The sequence below is a fragment of the Rutilus rutilus genome, assembly GCF_951802725.1.
Source record: "Rutilus rutilus genome assembly, chromosome: 19".
Lineage (NCBI taxonomy): Eukaryota > Metazoa > Chordata > Actinopteri > Cypriniformes > Leuciscidae > Rutilus > Rutilus rutilus.
This window is the reverse complement of record NC_140232.1, coordinates 198,387-220,886: the sequence shown is the minus strand read 5'-3', so window position 1 is coordinate 220,886 and position 22,500 is coordinate 198,387. Positions and strand designations below refer to the sequence as shown.

The 22,500-nt window shown below is 46.0% G+C and overlaps 1 protein-coding gene across 1 annotated transcript in view; it reads left to right on the top strand.

Annotated features, from left to right (window-relative positions):
- The window catches only part of magi1a (membrane associated guanylate kinase, WW and PDZ domain containing 1a), a gene marked incomplete at its 5' end in the record, with an annotated part of 50,157 nt that overhangs the window by 13,533 nt on the left and 14,124 nt on the right, over positions 1–22,500 (top strand). The window contains 12 exons of the mRNA XM_084389709.1: positions 240–297; positions 1,883–1,986; positions 2,342–2,461; positions 2,589–2,774; positions 4,127–4,735; positions 10,017–10,051; positions 11,565–11,826; positions 14,067–14,158; positions 14,722–14,914; positions 19,840–20,136; positions 21,224–21,427; positions 22,292–22,379. Coding sequence (XP_084245835.1) covers positions 240–297; positions 1,883–1,986; positions 2,342–2,461; positions 2,589–2,774; positions 4,127–4,735; positions 10,017–10,051; positions 11,565–11,826; positions 14,067–14,158; positions 14,722–14,914; positions 19,840–20,136; positions 21,224–21,427; positions 22,292–22,379 — 2,248 coding nt within the window. The remainder of the gene's footprint in view (positions 1–239; positions 298–1,882; positions 1,987–2,341; positions 2,462–2,588; positions 2,775–4,126; positions 4,736–10,016; positions 10,052–11,564; positions 11,827–14,066; positions 14,159–14,721; positions 14,915–19,839; positions 20,137–21,223; positions 21,428–22,291; positions 22,380–22,500) is intronic.

Genomic DNA, 22,500 nt, shown 5'->3' with positions numbered 1-22,500 from the left:
GTGTCTCTCAGTCTCTCTCTGTGTTTCTCAGTCTCTCTCTGTGTCTCTCAGTCTCTCTGTGTTTCTCAGTCTCTCTCTGTGTCTCTCAGTCTCTCTCTGTGTTTCTCAGTCTCTCTCTGTGTCTCTCAGTCTCTCTCAGTCTCTCTCAGTCTCTCTCTGTGTCTCTCAGTCTCTCTCAGTCTCTCTCAGTCTCTATCTGTGTTTCTCAGTCTCTCTCTGTGTGTGTTCTCGTGTGTTAGAGCTGCCGCCCGGCTGGGAGAAGATCGATGACCCCGTGTACGGAGTCTACTATGTTGAGTGAGTGCCAAACCCCACAGACTTTTAAAATTGCATAAAAACTTTTCTGTCCATTAGGATCACATAGTTTTTACATAAACTTGCTTTAAAGTTAATGTGATGCATATTTTGTTGGTCATACTTAGGCTAAATGAAGTGGGTCAGATTTCTGTAATAGTCCTAATAAACTACGACTGTGTTTGCTTTATGTATTTTTTCATCAATAAATCCTATTTCTTTCACATACATTTTAACTAATGGAATATTGCCTGTTCCAAAACGCACCGGTTAAAGGGGTCCTGTTATTATTTAGTTAGTGTGTAGTGTTGCTGTTTGAGCACAAACAACATCTGCAAAGTCACAAAGCTCAAAGTTTATTTAACACAATCCACTTTCCAAGAACGAATGGCTGGTTTGGACTACAACGCATTTTATCCAGATCTTGTGAAGTCAAAATGTTCCTCATTTACATAATCTCCGCCCAGGGATTGCGTAGGTCGAGGCCTGTATGAGCGCGCTAGAGGACAGTGCTGTCGCTGTCAGAGACGCTGTTTTCCACAACGTTTCCTAAACTCAGTTGTTTGACCTTCCTAAGGCTGACGAACTTAGAGAGGTTAAAATCTATTTTAAACACTGTTCCTGAACATTATAACCTCAACGTTTATCTGTGCGCTGCACATGTTACGGAGAACGGCTTCCAGAGCCACGATGCAGGCTATACGCACAAACGCTTCTCCTGAAACAGAGCAGTTCCCATTTTGTCGGGACAATCTTTTGTTTATGGATCACAACTTGTAAGTATGTCTTATTATTCCTAGTTGCGTTTTCTATTAACAGATCCAATTATGAGCGTGATATTGTTGCCTCTGCTCACCTTCTAGCCAACATTAGTGTTGATGTAGTGTTTACTGAAGCTTCTGTAAGACTGTTCATCATCCCTTAGGAAAATGAACCATGGTTTTGGGATGGATTAGGCTACTGTTTGTATTACGTTTTACGACAAGTATCATGATTAAATTGGTGTATTACTTCGTATCTAAAATGTATAAGAAAGTTTATAAACAAACAAACACACCACTTTGAAACATCCTGTAAAATCTGTGCTTGAATCCGTTCAGCACGATCCTCTTGTTTGCTAACATTCTAAAGTCTGAATCAGGCTTGAATTGGTTTGAAATCGACAGCATCGTTAATTTACATCTGAGTAGAGCTCGCGGTTATGAAGGGGCGGGACATTTCCCGAACACGTGGTGCCAATCACAACACACTGGGCCAACTGACCAATCACAGCACGTTTCATATTTCAGAAAGAGGGGCTTCATCGAAACAGGAAATAAACGATGTGTTCAACCAGACTGGGGAGAGAGGTGCAGTAATAATGTAAAATATGTGAAAAATAATGTGTTTTTTGAACAATCAACCATGAAGTCATATTCCAGTACACCCCAAAAACAAAATCAAGACTTCATAAAAGGGCTTAATAGGACCCCTTTAATGGGCAACTTTCAGATTCCATCATGCATTTTAGCATTTAGAATAAAGAATCAACAGAAGTCGTCCTAGTCTTTGATATTTCTAAAACATGATCTCTCTCTCTCTCTGTCAGTCATATCCACCGTAAGACGCAGTACGAGAACCCTCTCCTGGAGGCCCGGCGTCAGAAGCAGCTCGACGCGCAGCAGTCGCCCGAAGGCGGTCGCTACATCAGAGGTGCGTCTCTCTGCTCGCTCTCCTCATTTACTGTACTATAACATACTGAAGTTTAATTGTTTAAACTGCTGCTTATGTAGTATTTATTTGCACAGTGAGCATTGTGTAGGAAATGAATTTACACAAGCTTACATGTATCAAATGATATGACAAGACTAAATCACTAAATCATAATCTAAACGTTTGAATGGAAGTGTTTGTCCGTTGAAGCGTCTCTGAATGCTGCCATTGTTCCAATACTGAAATACTAATATATGAGTATGTAAAACACAATAATATATGTGTTTTATTGTCGGTATATTTGTGGCAGTCTGATCTTTCTGTGTATTGTCTGTGTGGCGTTTCTCTCTGTCAGAATGGATCGAGGAGCACTCGTCTGCCGGAGCTGCGATCGGATCTTATGTGCCCAGTCATCTGGAGACGTACAGAGATCCTCAGAGCTGCCCGTCGGCTCCTCAGGCCCCAGGGCCCAAACGTGAGACGCTCACACTCATTATTGTTCATATGCATGTTATGCCCCAGCCTGACTACATCAGCATTTCTTCTCATTTCATTACATAACTGAATAATAAATCAGTTAATGTGTGTGTGTGTGTGTGCAGGAGGAAAGCCGTTCTTCACCCGTAACCCAGCCGAACTGAAGGGCACGTTCATAAGCACGAAGCTGCTGAAGAGCCGGCGAGGCTTCGGCTTCACTGTGGTCGGCGGGGACGAACCGGACGAGTTCCTGCAGATCAAGAGTCTAGTGTTGGACGGACCGGCCGCTGTGGACGGAAAGATGGAAACAGGTTTGAACCTTGTAGGAAATCTTTTGCCTCCTGACCAGACGTGATACAATCAAACGGGAAGCAAGAATAGCTCTCTCTTCCATGTTTATCTGGGTCTAACCAATCACGAGCCACGACGCAGTAGCCCCGCCCACACTGAAGTAGCATTTTATGTGTTAAAAAACTCAGATGTTACATAATAGAACGTGTTGTGATGGTCAGGGTTATTATAGTTAGCGGAAGCTAAACTAAAACCAGTTTTGTTGCTTGAAATAAACGTTACTTAAACTAAGATATTAAAAATATAGGGCTGTCAAACGACAACATTTTTTTATCTAATTAATTACATGATAAGGAAATGAAATACTCTAATTAATCACACATCAAATTTGACTGAGAAATACCCCCAAAAGATGAAGCCATTATTGTTAAATGAGAAAAGCATCAAAAAGACATTATAAAAAGTAGCTTTAGAAAGAAATATTTATTTTATTCAACAATTTTTTACACACACACACAACCACACACTCTCACACACACACTCTCACACACACACTCTCTCACACACACACAGTCACACTCTCTCTCTCTCATACACACACAGACACACACACACACACAGCCTGAATGTTGCATCTGAATCTGTATTTTGATATATTTATAGACGGTTTATTGGTGACATGAAAGCTTGGTTTATTGGTGACACTGCATTCGCTCCCTCATGTCGTTTCAAACTTCTATGACTATCTAACTTTCTTTTGTGGAACATTTTGTTCATGCAATGGAAGTCAGTGGCCATCAAAACAGTCACTAAAACAGTCTGCTTACCAACATTTCTCAATATATCTTCTTTTAGAAATTCATAAAGGTTTGAAACGACATGAGGGAGAATAAATTATGACAGAATTTTTATTTTTGGGTGAACAATCTCTTTAATGTTTTTTAAATTAATATGGAAATATTAAATTTTTTTTTTTTTTATTGAAGTGATACTCTAAATAAATAAGAAAGTAAAACTGCCAGTAGGTGGCGGTACATGTTTAAATGAGTGAGTCATTGAGTTGTTCCGTGATATTGGTTATTGCTCAACCATATATGATATAAATATGAGACAGAAACTCATAAAGGTGCATTTGTGCCCTGATGTCTTGAGTTTTAGGGTCATTGTAACGGTTCTCTCGGCTTCATCACAGTGAGTCAACATGACCCTGCTTCATGTTCCTCAATCAGTCAACTGTGTGAAACGGCAGATGAACCTAAAACTTTAACTAAAATGAAAATAAAACGGGGAGGATATTAAAAGCGGATCATGTGATGTTTCTCCGTGACTGTAACACGTGTGTGTGTGTGTGTGTGTGTGTGTGTGCCCTCAGGTGACGTGATCGTCAGTGTGAACGACACCATCGTGTTGGGATACACTCATGCTCAGGTGGTGAAGATATTCCAGTCCATCCCGATCGGCTCCATGGTCCAGCTGGAGCTGTGCCGCGGATACCCTCTGCCCTTTGACCCCGACGACCCCAACACCAGCCTGGTGACCTCCGTAGCCATCCTGGACAAAGAGCCCATCATCGTGAACAGCCAGGAGGGCTTCGAACCAGTCGCTCCGCTGGCGGGTGTGGTGTCGGGTCTCGAGGCGGTGCCGTTCCCCCCCGCGCCGGACAGCTCTCTGCTAGTGACCGACAGCTATGCTAGCGATGTGGCGACGCTAGCCTCCTCCATCGCCACGCAGCCCGAACTCATCACGCTCCACATCGAGAAGGGAGACAAGGGCTTCGGCTTCACCATGGCCGACAGTCTGGTGGGTGGAGGGCAGAAGGTGAAGCAGGTCGTTGATTACCCACGATGCCGAGGGCTGAAGGAGGGAGACATCCTGCTGGAGGTCAACAAGAGGAGCGTTCAGGGCTTGAGCCACAACCAGGTGGTGGATCTGCTCAGCAAGTGCCCTCGAGGGACTGAGGTTACCATGCTAGTGCAGAGAGGTGAGCCAACACTTTCTGACTGGGTCAGTGAAACGAGCATTACTGATCACACACACTCACTCACACACACACACACACACACACACACACACACAGACAGAGTTGTGGCGCACCAGTCCGATCACAAACAAACTCGGTTTAGTTATGCATTTTGAACAGTCAAAACAGTGCAGTGATCTGCACACACGCTTATTGCCTGGTCAGTGGGAACTGCAAGAACCTATGGCGGAGCGGCGTAACTGAGCCCGCCCAAAGGCGGGGCATCTACCTATAAAATACAGTTCATTTTGCCATATGATTCAGGTTAAATCGACTGAAGCGACGATCTTCAGACTTCGTAGAATACACAGAAAGCCTTCTTCGCCGAGGAAAACAGAGCCCTGCAGCGGAACAGCGAGTTAGCCAGTACTGCAGCAGATCCAGCGCGCTCTCCATCCTTCTGATCGTGCTGTTTCCCTGCGCTCTCCGGCGAACACCTAAAAGGCAAGTTTCTATCTAAAAGAGCAGCGACATTGATGCAAATGTCACGCCACGGATGTGGCACATGCAGAGCCCCTCTGCATGACGAGGACATGCACAGCGAGTGCAAAGCCCATGCAGATGCCGCGCTCACAGAGACGAGCTGCTCCCATTGCGAGAGCATGCCTCTCTCATCTCTCCGCTCTCGGATCACGTTCTTTTCAGATCGCGGCTCCGCCCCTCACGCTCTCCCGTTTACTTTCTCCCACGAGCCTCGGAGAAAGAAACAGCAGGGCCAGAGGGCTGGGCAACTGGAAGTTAGTGAGCTCACTTCGGCTCAGACCCCGCGTGCCTCACTTTCTCCACAGAGAGATATCACCTGTGCTTTTCACTCGTCCAGACCAGCGCTCCTCATGTGACGCGAGCGGTCTCGTCTCATTCGGTGGATCCGAAGAGGATCTTCACGATGACTCCATGTCATTGGCGGCTTCCGACTTATGGGATTGGACGGGCTCAGTGCATGACCCTGCCCCCTTGCCGTCTAAAGAACGTAGCGACGCCAGAGCTGGACTGTGTGTGAGAGCTGGAGCTGGATCCATGTCCTGTCTAAAGCTGTTGAAGAGCTTGGTCTCGACTGGGCTGCCCCTGAGGAGCCCACACGCAGGTGCCTGGACGAGTGGTTCCTGCCAGGGCACCAACAGGTCCCTCGTAAGCGATCTGCACCGTTCTCTCCTGAAGTTCACGAAGACCTAACCCGCCCCCTACTCCACTTCCACCACGCTCTCAACCATTGATAGTGCTGTGGAAGAAGGGTTATGAGAAGCTGCCCCCCATAGACGAAGCCGTGGCTGCGCACCTTTGCCCACCCACTGCTATTGGATCCAAATCCAAGGTGGCTCACCCATCCAAACCCTGCAGGACAACTTCAGCCCTCACAGGTAGGGCTTATGCGTTCTCTGGGCAGGCGGGATCCGCCCTCCACTTCATGGCCGTCCTCCAGGTGTTCCAGGCGAAGCTCTTCCGATACATGGACGAGTCTGGACCAGACCCAGCCACATCGATCTCATCTATCTCCTTCACTAGTCTCTTCAGCCCCGCGGTGGATGGTTTCGCTGAACGCTTCACGACTGCACAGAAGGCATCGCAGGCTGTGCGACTCTTCCTGCCCAAGCGTTCCCGCTCCGCAGCTTCGAGTCGCCACAAGCCCACACCGACTCAGCAGCCAGCCAAACCAGCGCCTGCAGCCACTCAGCCCAATCTAGCGCCTGAGCAGTAGCCACGCCCCCATCAGGCGAAACGCCTAAGCCTAAGCGTCAGGGACCCCAGCCTAGGATTACGCTGGACCCTGAGCCTAAGAAGCAGTCCTAATCATCCAGACAGGAAAAGGGGAGGGTTAAGTCTTGTTGCGGCTGGACCACCCTACAAAAAGCCCAGAGTGTCCCTCCAAACACTCTGTTCAGTTCCGGCTGTTGGAGCAGGTGTTGCAATTGCAAGCTGTGGGCCCGTTCAAGTTCACAGCCTCTTGCAATTGACCGCTGTTATAGCGAACAAAATAAAAAACAAAAATACTTAGCAAAAGAGCACTTTTCCTTTTCCACACCACATGGGTGTCGGTCCCCTGCGCAAATGCAGCGCACCGTCCCCCGAAATTATACAACCCATAGCCAGCCGGGCCGAGACATGGAAAGCCTGGCATGTCACAATGGGTTCTGAACACAATAGAATGAGGTTGCTCGCTCCGAATTGCTCACAATCAATCCCGCTTTGTGGGCATAGTCGACACTTCGGTGAAGAGCAACATGGCTCACGTCCTCCGCAGTAATGAGCTTATTGGCAAAAGGGGCTGTGGAAACAGTTTCTCCTCCCCACACAGAGTCAGGCTTCTACAGCCGCCACTTCCTCGTTCCCAAAAGGGTGGTGGTCTCAGTGCCATCCTAGATCTCAGACATCTGAACAGGGCCCTTATGAAACGGCCATTCAAGATGCTAACCCTGAAACAAATCCTCGCACTAGTACGCCCAGGGATTGTTTTTTCTCAGTGGATCTGAAAGATGCATACTTTTATATCCAAATAGCCCCCCGTCACAGACCGTTTTTGAGATTCGCGTTCGAAGGGGTAGCCTACCAGTATACAGTCCTACCATTCGGACTGTCCCTGGCCCCATGCACTTTTACAAGGGGAACCCTGAGGCAGAAGGGAATGCGCATCCTGAACTACCTCGACGACTGGCTCGTTCTGCCCTTGTCAGAGGCGGAACTAAATTCCCACAGATCTGTACTCCTCAGCCATTCAGCCGTCGCCCCCTCAGAACTTTTCAAAGGATGCTAGGCCTCATGGCCTCCGCATCGGCAGTACTTCCGCTGGGTCTGCTACAAATGCGCCCCTTGCAGTACTGGCTGACCCCAGGTCCCTTCCCGAGCATGGCGCTCAGGGCACCATCATGTCAAGGTGGACCACGGCTGCATCAGAGCCCTGGACCGTTGGAAAACCCCCAGCTTTTACAAGTCCGGGGTAAGCTTGGGTACGGTCTCAAGGAAGATGGTGGTCAGCACGGACGCCTCCAATACAGGTTGGGGAGCTCTGTGCGAGGGCAAACCGACCTCTGGCTCTTGGACGAGCATGGAGAAACGGCTGCACATCAACTGCCTAGAAATGTTGGTGCTTTTGCTGCCCCTCAAAACCTTCCTACCACACCTGGCAGGTCACCAAGTCTTAGTCCAATCTATGAGCCCTCCATGTTTGGCCCCTCGACGGGAGCTTACGGACCTCCCAGCGAGAGTCCTAAACACCATTTGTGAGGCTAGAGCCCCATCCACGAGATGCCTCTACGCCCTTAAGTAGTCTGTGTTCTCCAGCTGGTACTCAGCCCGGAACCAGGACCCTGCATCATGCGAAGTACCTCTGGTACTTTAATTTCTTCAAGAGCTACTGGATGTGGGCCGCACCCCATCCACGCTCAAAGTCTACGTGGTGGCCATTGCAGCTTTCCATGCCCCAGTGGCCGGCCAGTCGATAGGAAAAGCGACATGATTCTTCGCTTCCTGAGGGGAGAGAGGATGCTCAACCCGCCCCCATACCGTACCCTCCTGGGCCCTACCAACGGTCCTCAGAGCCCTCAAAGGACCTCCATTCGAGCCGCTACATTCGGCCGAATTGAAGCCACTCTCGTTTAAGACTGCACTACTGCTAGCCTTAGCATCGGTCAAGCGACTGGGGGACCTCCAAGCGCTCTCTGTTAGTGCTTCCTGCCTTGAGTTTGGACCAGGCGACTCTAAAGTCAAGATTCTTGACTTGCCTTGCCTTGAAACTTGCCTTGCCTTGCCTTGCCTAAAGTCGTCCTCAAGCCAAGGCATGGCTGCGTGTCCAAAGTGTTTCAACTCCATTCAAAGCACAAATAATTTCGCTTTCTGTTCTTCCCACAACAGAAGATGCGCAACAATTACACCTACTCTGCCCGGTTCGGGTCCTGAGAGCATATATAGAGCACTCTGTTCAGTTCAGACAGTCAGAGCAGCTGTTCGTAATCTTCGGCGGCCGCACCAAAGTGCTTCCGGTCATGAAGCAAAGACAATCCTGTTGGCTATTGGACATTATCGCTCTAGCTTACACTTCTATGGGCCTGCAATTCCCCATAGGCACCAGAGCACACTCCACCAGAGGCATGGCCTCCTCCAGGGCGTGTCCAGTGGGGTATCTATTAGCTATATATGTGGGGTGGCCGGCTGGTCCTCGCCGTCCACCTTCGCCAGATTTTATAACTTGGAAGTCCCTGCATTGCAGGCGCATTTCCTTTCCGTATAGTCCCTCCGTGTGAGCCCGGCCCACCATTATTCTTAGGTTCCAACCTTATCTGAACCCCCCTCAGGGCACTATTGCCCCATTAGCCCTCTGCCCTTGGGACCCTTATCCAAGCGTCCCAGGCTCAGGTCATAGAACATGTCGTTCTACTTGAACATAGCACAGCGTGATTGGATTGGTTCCCCATCGCGTCTAGCACACACAATACGACTCGGTTACTAACGTAACCTCGGTTCCCTGAGATAAGGGAACAGGTATTGTGTAGACGGCCGTGCTATTATGCACATGACTTGCCGTTCGTCGCTTCAGTCGATTAACCTGAATCATATGGCGAAATGAGCTGTATTTATAGGTAGATGCCCCACCCCTTCTGGCGGGCTCTGCGCTCGGATCGGCGGGCTGTGCCCTGATTGGCTCACGCAGTTACACCGCTCCGCCATAGGTTCGTACAGTTCCCACTGACCAGCCAATAAGAGTGTGTGTAGTCTCTGCACTGTTATGGCTGTGCACTGCGCTATTTTATAAAAGGCATTCAGTATTCGGAGAAAAAGGAGTTTTCCCCATTGCGTCTAGCGGACGCAATACTCGTTCCCTTATCTCAGGGAACCGAGGTTACATTAGTAACCGAGTCATTTTAGAGGGGTTTTGGTTTCTTCTGGATTTAGTCTGTCTCAGTTTCTTCTGTTTCTTCATGTAAATCCACAGGCAGACTCGATGATGGTGAGATCCGGCTGCTGTCAGACTCCTTGTACATACAAGAATATCACTGGATTATTGCAATTAATAGCAAAAAGAATGTGTGTAAATGTAAACTGATATTTCCTACTGACATACTACTACAAAATATATAAATAACTGTCTCAAAACCAGTTTTTGGGGTGAAAATACAAACGTTTCTAAGACTTTTGCACAGTACTGTATGTTTACCACAAATTTATATTGCCATTGTTTTGTGAAGGTTAGAATGTGGATTTAGGGGCTTAGTGTTGAGTTTACATGTGCAATTATTACATTCTCTCTCAGGAGTCCTGCAGCCCAAGAGAAGTCCCAAAGTGCTGGTAAGATGCATCTCTTTTATTTCTCAGTTACACATCAGCCAATGTCTTTACCGGGTTGGGAGTAACGGAATACATGTAACAGCGTTACGTAATCAGGATAAAAAAAATCTGGTAACTAATTCGTTACAGTTGTGTCAAAATACAAAGTAATCAGATTACAGTTACATGTAGTAACAAATAGGAATAATATCACGATTACAATGGTTTCATTTAAAAGTAAATAAAATTGTATTTCGATATAATAACGCTGAATTGACAGGAAGGAAGTGGGAGCGTTTTACTGAAGTATTTAACCAGGATGAAACAGGTGATGGGTGTGTGATGTGTAACGGCTGTGAAAATGACAATAAACTCATGAAGCCAATATCCAGCCTTTGCTTGGGATGAACGTATTTCATGTCTTGTGTGTGTGTTCGGGAAGTAGCAGTGACGGAAACAGTGACAGTGTTTGAAGGGAGTAAAATGCAATGCAACTTGGCCAAAGTAGAACTTTTACTTTAAATGGCTAAATGTTAATTTAAAAGCATCCTAATTCAGTATAATATGATACCATATTATCATGCTTAACTCTGAGAATTAGAATAACAGAGTAACGTGAGGATCTGGTGCAGATATCTGAACCAGAGAGAATCACAGGTTTGAGTGAGTGGATGATTGACGTTAGAACTGATCCGCACATCTCTATAATACACATATGATAGTCAAAAAGTGCTGCACAGTAAAACACAAAAACTCAAGCAAGCATCCAGCCAAAGGAAATGGATCTTCAACTGTGGTAAAATCACTGTAAGTCATGGCCTTCAGAAGCTTATTGCTGTTATTTGTGACAACGGCTAAATTATAAAAGATACCCATGTTCAATAAATTTCAAAACATTTATTAATACTATAATCAGAATAAACAATTCTTCCACCAAGTCATATAGTTCATTAGCCGTAGGCTGTTTTTTATTTAAAAAATCATCAAATTTGGCATTTCATAAAAAAAAATAAAAAAAAATAATATATTGCCATGTTTCAACCAAACAAGGTCTTAATCAGGCCTGACGAAGTCCTTGTTTGGTCAGACATTGCAAAATGTGTTATTAGCCTTTAATAATCAATATCATGCTTGGGGAATGGCATTATAAATATCTAGTAAAAATGACCGGGAAGTGCATGAATGATGTCAGCTTTGTTGACAGTCAACCAAGGGAGGAAGGATTTGCTAAAAGAATACAAAAAACTGGGAAATTTTTGCCTTTAACAAAATACTTTTTCATCAAGAACATCTTAAATTCCTGTCTGTCAGAAAGCTGTGGTTTGGCTTCAGAAGTCTAATTCTATGGTAGTGTTGGAAACTTGGCAGTTTCCTGTATGTTAATTGTTGCCAGTTTAGAGCTTTTGAGTGAAAGATAACAGACGTTTGAACATTCAGCCTTTTGTGCTCCCCTGTAGAAAAGAAAATGGTTTGAAATGACATGTGTGGTGAAATATGGCAGAATGGTTATTTGTGTGTTTGCTGTGTGTGTCAGCAGCTGGAGCGAAAGGACAGTCAGGGCAGCTCTCAGCACAGCGTCTGCAGTCACCGCAGCGCTCACACAGACTCGCCCGCACGCCTGCTGCCCTCCTCTGCCCCGGGAGCCCCAGGACCCCCTCCATCCGTCCCGCCTCCGCCCACCCAGCCGCTGCCTGTCCTGCCGCCCTTCGACCCCCCCGCTGCCAACGGGACTCTGCAGAAAAAGCCGGACCCCTTCAGGATCTGGGCGCAGTCCAGGAGCATGTATGAGAGCCGCTGTGAGTGACAGCACTGACCACACACACCTGTAGACACACCTGTAGACTGACCGCACACCTATAGACTGACCACACACCTGTAGACACACCTGTAGACTGACCACACACCTGTAGACACACCTGTAGACTGACCGCACACCTATAGACTGACCACACACCTGTAGACACACCTGTAGACTGACCACACACCTGTAGACACACCTGTAGACTGACCGCACACCTGTAGACTGATCACACACCTGTAGACACGTCTGTAGACTGACCACACAACTGTAGACTGACCACACACCTGTAGACTGACCACACACCTGTAGACACACCTGTAGACTGACCGCAAACCTGTAGACTGACCACACACCTGTAGACACACCTGTAGACTGACCACACACCTGTAGACACACCTGTAGACTGACCGCAAACCTGTAGACTGACCACACACCTGTAGACACACCTGTAGACTGACCACACACCTGTAGACACACCTGTAGACTGACCACACACCTGTAGACACACCTGTAGACTGACCGCAAACCTGTAGACTGACCACACACCTGTAGACACACCTGTAGACTGACCACACACCTGCAGACTGACCGCACACCTGTAAACACCTGTAGACTGACCACACACCTATAGACGCCTCGAGAACATGTCATCCACTTCTTCGTCTGAAGGGACTGTGCAGGCAGCCCAGAGGCATGGCGAACGATGCAGTGTCTCAGTGATGAGATGACGAAGTTCAGTGATGTTTCACTTTTAATTTAGCTGTCGCCGGCCAATAGGATTGCAGTGATTATACAGTACTTCAGTCATCAGTCACGCTGAGGCATTCCCAGAACGTGTCTCAGGACGCAGTGTCTCGTTCCCTGATCTCAGGGAACAAGGGTTACACTCGTAACTCGAGACGATTGTTGTAAAATGGAGCGTAAGTGGCGTTACTCTGGCTTGAATGTATTTTATCAAGTTTGGAAAAAAGACCGCTCGGGGGAATACAGAGCTGCAATTGAGTCTACAAGATCTGCTTATTTTTCTTAGATTATTGATAATAATCCAAGCAATCCCAGGCATCTCTTTCAAACTATAAACAGACTCATTAAAGTTAACTTTGGCAAATCTATGCCTGTTTCAAATCAGTTGTGTAATAATTTTCTTCATTTTGTCAGTTCTAAAATTGACAATGTCCATACTCTAATTCATGCTACACCTGTTTCCTCTTCAACACTGCTTGCCTAGATTCTCTGGGACATCTTTCTCTAATTTTTCTCAAATTGAGTTGCTTACTAGAGAGGTATGGCGTATGAAAGCTACCACTTGCATACTTGATCGGGAAATCAAGCCTATAGTTGGTTCTGCCTATTAAATTAGTCATTTAACATTGGGATACAGGAAAGTCTTTTAAAATGTAAAAAAGTTGAATTGTATTGCAAATATTGCTGTTAAAAGATCTTCATCTTTGTCTTTTGTCACGTGTACAGTATTCATTATAAACCAGTTCTCAGGGTTACACAAGGTGTATTTGAAGAGTAGGAGTCAGTGATGAGAGATCTGGCAGTAAACTGAAACTCATCATGCCTCGTCTGAGTCTGTGGCGTCTGAAGAGAGAGCAGCTGTACCTGAGGAGATGTCCATGTGCGCTCCGGCCTTCCCGTGCCAGACTCCAGTGCCAGATCCCAGTCAGGCCTGTTAAACACTCCACACGGAGCAGCTCGGCTCATCCAGACCTTTTAAACGAGCAGCGTGTCCGGCAGGGTAGATAAACGCTCCATGTTTATATGATGCTGTTCTCTGTGTGGGGAAGCAGGCGTCTGACCGGGCGAGGCTTAGTCTGCCCATGAATCCTTATCCATCTGCATTCCTGCTTTTCATCATGCATATATGCATGTGTATCAACTACTAACCACAGCAGTAAAATATACACATGCTTTCTGATGGTAGAAGACCTGAGAACTGTTATAGAGACTTTACAGTTTATACCATGGTAGCAATATTTCTGCATGGTAGTCATTGAATCTCTTTCATAATATTTACATGGAGTGTTTGGTTTGGTTTTCATTCATAAAATCCAAAATGAAAAGAGAAAAACAGTTCTAAAGTAATTGATCAAACAACAGGCATTTCCGCTGGGTTATTTAGCATATAAACCAATCAAAATAACTATATTGTGATAGACTTATATATATTTATACTGCACACCTCTAATCTCTTGCAAAGAAACAGATTTTTTTTTTTTTTTTGTCCAGTGCCAGACTCTCAAGAACAAGACATTTTCCTTTGGAGGAAAGACACAGGCTTTGGCTTCCGGATCCTGGGTGGAAATGAACCCGGAGAACCAGTGAGTCCGATGATAACATCCGTACAAATAAACATGCATTGCGTTGAGTTGAGTTATAGAGCTAGAAAACATGTATTTTCCTCGTCAAATAGAGCTCAAACAGTACAGCATGATTCTTTGATGACTATAGAGAAATATAAATATGAATTTCTGATTTGCATGATCACAGAAAACACAATCTATTGCTCCTTGCATGAATAAACAGGCCAAACTGTGTATTTCTTTCATTTACTCTGTATTGGCCAATTTTAGTGTTAAAATATTGGTAAAATATCAGTACCTCACACTTCCTGATCTATAATTTTAATTTACAATAATCAATACAAAAATTTGACATCAGAATCTTAATTTCCCAGTCTGTCCCAGTCAACCCAGGACAATAATGGTGTAAAATAACTATAATAATATTCTGCTACATATAAGCGCAGCTGATTTGACTCATAATGGTCTGATAGTTTAATTGGAATCCCATCTGAGGACATGATCCAGAATTCCCAGCAGGCTGTGTGTGTCGAGCTGCGGTGTGTGACTGTGACGTGTGTGTGTGTGTGTGTGTGCTCCAGATCTACATAGGGCACATCGTGAAGTTCGGCGCGGCGGACGAGGACGGCCGGCTGCGATCCGGAGACGAGCTCATCTGTGTGGACGGAACCGCTGTAGTGGGCAAATCTCATCAGCTGGTGGTGCAGCTCATGCAACAGGCGGCCAAACAGGGGCACGTCAACCTGAGCGTGCGGCGAAAGACCACTTACACAGGTGAAGCTTTCACACACACTCACAGCACACACTCTTCCAGCTAAGGAACCATCCTTTATTCATTAATCACTGTGGCCCTATTCAGACGCTCACTGTTTCGCAGGGTACCTGCACCACTGCGGGTACGACGTTGGTCCCCTGTCTCGGTGCCTGGGATCCTGGCTAGCGCTTCCCAGCCCGCCCAGCTGGCTCATCCGTTCCATCAGACTCGGCTATGCGATTCAGTTCGCCCAGTTTTCCCCGGCCTTCAGGGGCATTCAGTTCACCCGTGTACTGGCGAACGGTGCTCCTGTGCTTCGGGTAGAAATCGCAGTCCTACTTTTGAAGGACGTGATAGAGCCGGTCCCTCCAGCCGATATGAAGACTGGCTTCTACAGCCCGTACTTCATTGTACCCAATGGTTGCGGCCAATCTTGGACCTGCGAGTCTTGATCGGTCCCTTCTCAGTCTGCCGTTCAAGATGCTAACGCAGAAACACATCTTCGGGTGCATCTGTCCCCAAGATTGGTTTGCAGCGATTGACCTTTGGGTCAAGTTGGATTCGGTCAACCTAATAGCACGCCTCACAGAGTAATGTGTTCAGTCGGTGTTGAACTGCTTGAATTCGTTCAAACGCAGGACAGCGGCCCCACTATAACCTTGTCAGAGGCTCCTGGGGCATATGGCATCCGCAGCAGCTGTGACGCCGCTTTGGATTGCTTCATATGAGGCCACTTCAGCAATGGCTTCTCAACCGAGTCCCGAGATGAGCATGGCAGCATGGCTCGTGCCGGGTTTCCATCACCCCGCAGTGTCGCCAAACCCTGACCCGTGGTCAGACCCTTCATTTCCACAAGCAGTTGTCCCCCTAGAACAAGTGTCCAGGCATGCTGTTGTCTTCATGGAAGCCTCTGCCACCGGCTGGGGGGCCACGTACAATGGGCATGCAGTTTCAGGTCTGTGGACGGGGCCTCAACTGCATTGGCACATCAACTGCCTCGAGTTGTTAACAGTACGTCTTGCGCTGGGCCTTCTCAAAACACTGCTATGAGGCAAGAACGTACTGATTCGTACGGACAGCACTGCGACCGTGGTGTACATCAACCGTCAGGGTGGTCTACACTCCCGCCGCATGTCGCAACTCGCCCACCATCTCCTCCTATGGGGTCAGAAGCAACTGAGGTCGCTTCGTGCCATTCACATTCCGGGCCTGCTCAACCATGCAGCCGACGAGCTCTCACGACAACAGGTGCTACCGGGAGAGTGGAGACTCCATCCCCAGGTGGTCCAGCTGATTTGGAGGCACTTTGGGACCGCACAGGTAGATCTGTTTGCCACCCCGGACACGTCCCACTGCCAGTTGTTCTATTTCCTGTCCGAGGGCACCCTTGGCACGGATGCACTGGCACACAGCTGGCCCAGGGCCCTGCGCAAGTATGTGTTTCACCCAGCGAGCCTTCTTGCACAGACCTTGTGCAAAGCCAGGGAGGACGAGGATTGGCCCAACCGGACCTGGTTCCCGGAACTAGTGCTCCTCGCGACAGCCCCTCCCTGGCCCATTCCTCTGAGAGAGGACCTGCTCTCTCAGAGACGGGGCACCCTATGGCACCCGCTTCCAGACCTCTGGAAACTCCAGGAGGTTCTGGGTGACCTACTCCAAGCGGTGATAGACACCATCACTTCTGCGAGAGCCCCCTCTATGAGGCGCCTCTATGCACTGAAGTGGAACCTGTTCATTGAGTGATGTTCTTCTCACCAGAAGAACCCCCTAATTTCCTTCCTGCAAGCTGAGTTGGAGCGAGGGCTGTCTCCCTACACCCTTAACCCTCTGGGGACCAAGCTGTTTTTGGGGCCATTTGTGCTTTTTTCAGTTATTTATAAACATGTTCATGGCAAAGGTGTAAATTCACTCTATATAGCACAAACAGGCCTACCATAATATGCGAGCAACATGTATGTAGATGTTTGTATTTTTAAGAGAATAATGTTTATGCGTGGTTATTTAAAAAAATAAAAATGAAAGTTGCTGAAATAAGACCACAAAACTCATACAAAATATGTGCCCACAAGATTTTTGACTAATGGATGTTTTCTCTTCGAGTTCTAGCTTCAAAATTATGTGAAAATAGTCTTGCTTTATCGTTCACAAAAAAAAATACATTGATTTAAATGGTGTAAAACAGGTTTTGCTTGGAAAGCCAATATGCGAGGGGGAGGAGTAGTTTACACCTTAAATTACAATGTCCCACCCACTCTGCATAATGACTCTGCATAATTAGCCATTCATTCAGGTGTGACACTGACTGAGCCACAATGCAAGGACAAAATATATATTTAGAAGAAGACTTATATTGACCATTTAAGATTTTGCTTACATCTATCTTGTAAATATGTTTTGCTATTTTATTAAAAAGGTTACAATTACAACAATAATTACAATTTCAGCAATATTTCTGCAAAAAAGTACTCTTTCTTTGTAAAAAAAAAAAAAAAGATTATAGGCCTACATTTTATCATATGTATTCATTAGTTTGAATATAGCCAACATTGGAACATCTTAGTCTATGACTTTATTTTTGACAAAATAGTATTTTATATATATGAGCAGAAAAGCTTATTTGATGTGACAGTATATTCTACAGTAAAAACTGTACCCAAATCTAGTCAACAAAATGTTGTCTTTCATACTTGGCCTGACTGTAACGTTGTTTTTATGAAATATTAGGGCATAGCCTATAAATGTTAATTTGCAGTTTAATACGTTGCTTATACAAATACATTTTATTTCAACATATTTCAGTCGATTTTTACTCATCTCAGTAGGCTCTAGCAAAGCAGTTTATTCTTTCACACACAGACGCGCGATTCATATTTAGGCTAAACAGTCTTTACAAATATGTACCCTTCATTCATCTCACAGAAACGCGATTCATATTATAGAAACGCGATTCATCTTTTTGTTTACATAGGCCTACACTAACGTTATTCCATAACGTTATTCCACATTAACACTTGAGAAAGGATAACTTAGCCTACCTCACTCCTCAGCGGGATCTGCTCCTCATATCAGCACGGAAAATTTTCTCCATAAGGTAGGCTATATTATGCCTCTTTGTTTACAGCTGATGTGGGCGTTTCACAGACTGAAATGGTTCTCAGAATTTGCGTTTGAATAGCACGCGCTCTCCGGGGCGTGGTCAAATTACTGTGAATCATCTCGTAATGAGCTCGACTGGAGTCGCTCTCTTTTTATACAGATTACAGAAGCTGATAATATTTGTTTTTTATATAAATTACTTCATTTAAAAGCTGCGATCTCAAGCTTTATGCCCGTGGGTCTGTTTCCCTGTTTGACTGAATTTTCGCGGAGTTATAGATCATTTTCGAACGCGTTTCAAATGGGAGTTTACTGACAGAGAGAAGGCAGAAATAGCATCATGTTAGTTTTTCTTTATTTGTCAAAAAGCAAAACACTTTATTTTTATTGTGAGTATACAGGAAAAAAATAGAAACTGAACAGGATCGATTGATGTATTACACGAAAATGAAAGATCAAAATTAACAGAGCATTTTGTGTTTATTTTTCATTGCTAAAAAAAAAAACGAGCAAAACGCGCAGGCGCGTTTTTGGTCCCCAGAGGATTAAAGTGTATGTTGCCGCTATCGCCGCACATCACGATGCAGTTGAAGTAAGTCGCAGGTAAGTCGCTGGGGAAGCACGACCTGATCGTCAGGTTCCTGAGGGGGGCGGGGAGACTAAATCCGCCTCACCCTCACTCGAGACCCTCTTGGGACTTATCTGTGGTGCTTACCGCACTGCAGAGACCACCCTTTGAGCCTTTGCAATCAGCAGAGTTAAAAAACAGTACTCCTGGTTGCATTGGCCTCCATCAAGAGGGTAGGGACCTGCATGCATTTTCAGTCGACAAATCGTGCCTAGAATTCGGCCCGGCCAACTCTCACGTTATCCTTAGACCCCGGTTGTGCCCAAGGTTGTCACCACTCCCTTCCGGGACCAGGTGGTGAACCTGCAAGCACTGCCCCTGGAGGAGGCAGACCCAGCCCTGGCTTTTCTCTGTCCCGTTCGCGCTCTGCACCTATACGCGGACAGAACGCAAGCCTCAGGATCTCAGACCAGCTCTTCGCTCTTGAAAAACGAACTACTTCTCTCCTCTTACTTGGTGTTACGCCCCTATTAGGGAGAAACAATGAAGGAGGAGGAAACGGTTGACGGCGGTTACAATACTCTTTTATTTCCACATTCTTAATTACAACGACTGTCTCTCAAGTTCTCGCAATACGCCGCAACGCCGATCAACATCTCGGTCCTGGCCAGGGATCGATGTGACAGAATGGAACGCTCAATGAGGACGCCAAACAGGACGCTTTTAATGACAGGCACACCTGTGCACCGGTGCACCCAATCCACCTGATTGCCTCAGCTCCGCAGCACACCTGTAGGAGGAGCAAAACACACCCAGACACGGCAAAGACGACAATACACAGTATACAGCCATGACACTTGGCTATATAGAAGAGGAGGAATGCAACATAGAGCCCCCTAGTGCATGGTAGTGGCATTACCCTTAAAAACGACAGTAACCAAGTTCTGGGCGGTTACAACCAGGCTTGTGCACAATTCAGAATTAAATTGAGAATGACTCCTGAATTCCAATTCAATTCTTGAATTTGAATTGATGTCAAAAACAGGATCTAGAATTACAATTCGAATTTGAATTAAATTCATCCAAACAGCGTTTTCTTCCCACAGATTTGTCCATCCCTGTTAGAAGCACTTCCTGTCTGAATAGGGCGTACAGTATGTGCTGGTTTAGCTGATGGTCTCTCTGCTTTTCTCTGCTTTTCTCTGATGGTCTTTCTGATGTTTCTCTCCTGTTTCTCTCCTGTTTCTCTGCTGGTCTCTCTGATGTCTTCTCTGTCTGCAGGTTATAAGGGCGAGGGGGACGTTCCCCCGTCTCCGGCCTCCTCTCACCACAGCAGCACACAGGCTCCGTCGCTCACCGAGGAGAAGCGCACGCCTCAGGGCAGCCAGAACTCACTGAACACCGTGAGCTCAGGCTCCGGCAGCACCAGTGGCATCGGCAGTGGTGGTGGAGGGGGCAGTGGGAGCACGGTCACGGCCCTGCAACCCTACGACGTGGAGATCCAGCGCGCCGAGAGCGAGGGCTTCGGCTTCGTCATCGTGTCCTCCGTGTCCAGGCCTGATGCGAACACCACCTTCGGTGAGATCCTTCACTCCATCAGGGGATGTCACAATCACGGTTGACACTCAGAAGCTCCCAGAATATACTCGGGATGCCCTCCTGTTTTAAAAACACAGACTATATAGTTATTTTATTCATCCTCTAATCTTGTGTTGTCAGAGGATCAGACAAATAGCATTCCAGTTGGGGCTGTGAAGGGCATGTAATTCACTGTTTAATGCGAGTCACTGTTTTGAGTCTGAATGAGAGAGATCTCATTCATGAACGAATTGAATGAACTGGTACATGTTGTTTGTGAATGAAATGAATGAGAGTGTACCGAGTCATTTAGCATGCGAGTCAATCTCGTTCAGCGATCAGCAGAAAGCGGATGCAAAGCGCAGGGATCCGTACGTATGCTTCTTTATATGTTCATATTTAACATACAGAACATTACTCGGTTACACTTTATTTCGATAGTCCACTTTAGACATTCTACTAACTATAAGTAACTTTTCAACTACATGTCAACTAACTCTCATTACAGTATTAGTAGACTGTTAGGTTAGGGTTAGGTGTTAGGGTTCGGGTTAGTAGAATAAGTTGACTTGTAGTTGTAAAGTTACTTATAGTTAGTAGAATGTCTAAAGTGGACTATCGAAATAAAGTGTTACCCATTTCTCCACGTTTAACATAATCCCAGATTTATGAATGTGTAAATGTCTGACGAAACAATTAAACTGTTAATTATGCAAAAAAATACAACAAAAAAAACTTACTTTGGTCATCTGAACCACTTATTTAGACTTATTTTATTAATTTAATGAGTAGATTAGGCACATATTTTAATAAAGCCAAATCAGTTTTTTTGTAACAAGTAAATACGTTCGTTGACTTAAGACATAACACATCAGACACTCTTTTTCACCACTTTCTGGCGTGTTATATGAAGAAATGGTCACTGAACGAATCATTTTGGTGTACGAACTGAAAATGAACGAATCTCTTGAAAGAATCAACATTTCCACCACTAACATTAACACATGGTCACAGTGGTTTCATCCTGCTGACGCTGTCATCTAAATGTGGGCTGATCTTTCTTCTTTTTCTGTCTCTCGGACCTCAGCTGGAAACACATGCGTGTCCATGCCTCATAAAATCGGTCGTATCATCGAGTTCAGTCCGGCGGACCGCTGTGGAAAGCTGAAGGTGGGCGATCGGATCCTAGCGGTCAACAGCTGCTCCATCACCAACAAATCACACTCGGACATCGTCAACCTGATCAAAGAGGCGGGTCACGCGGTCACGCTGCGCATCATCCCCGGAGACGGTGAGCCGGCACTGGGTCATGCTCCTGTCAATCATCTCCAGCGGGGAATCAGACCCTGCGATTCACACTGTCTTTATAATGGTTGCACGTTCACATCAGTCTAATAGCAGTTTCTCCATTCATAATTACTTGAGGATTCTAGCATGGGACAGGTTTATACTAAAGCATGTTTACGTTCTTGTTCCTTAAAATTACTCATACATTTCTCTGATGGTCACGATATAAACACATTTTGAAGTGCCCGCTGCCTGACGTGGGTATATCCTGAACACACACGACACACACGACACACACACATCTGTTGGGCTTCAGATGACAGGAGCTTAACCCTTCATCATGTGAGAGAGGAAGAAGAAGGGTGGCGCTCAACATAAACTTGGGATTGAGTTTCGATATCATGCTTTCTGCCAGATGTTATGAGAACTGTCCACATGGTGGCGCTGAAATAAATACATGTACTTTTGTTCCTCTATTTTAAGTGTTTTATGGACTAGAATCTGAATCCAGAGATTATTCATTTTATGGAAAATGTTGATATGTAGAAATCTCGACTAGTAAATCTTCAGTCAGTGTTGGAGTACGACCAGTGTTGGAGACACTGATGTAAAGCGTTGATCATCTTCAGGAACGGCTGCGAGCGACTGAGTGATCTGTGTGTTTTGGGCGCCTGGTCACTTCAAAACTTGGACGATCTGAAAACACGTCAAATTTTCTTCAGTTTCTGAAGCGATAACTTGAGAAATCCTGCAAAGCTGTGCAGCCGCAGTCATGAAGCTGAAGTTGATCAACAGCACAAATGATTTCAAGCTGTAATTCATGCATTCAAAACATTACAACTGTTTCTCTTTCTCTCTGACCGAATAGAGACGTCTAATGCCTCATTACTGACCAACGCAGAGAAGATCGCCACCATCACCACTACACACTCACCTCAGAGCAGCACAGAGCCCAGGTGACACACACACACACACACACACACACACTCACCTCAGAGCAGCACAGAGCCCAGGTGACACACACACACACACACTCACCTCAGAGCAGCACAGAGCCCAGGTGACACACACACACAC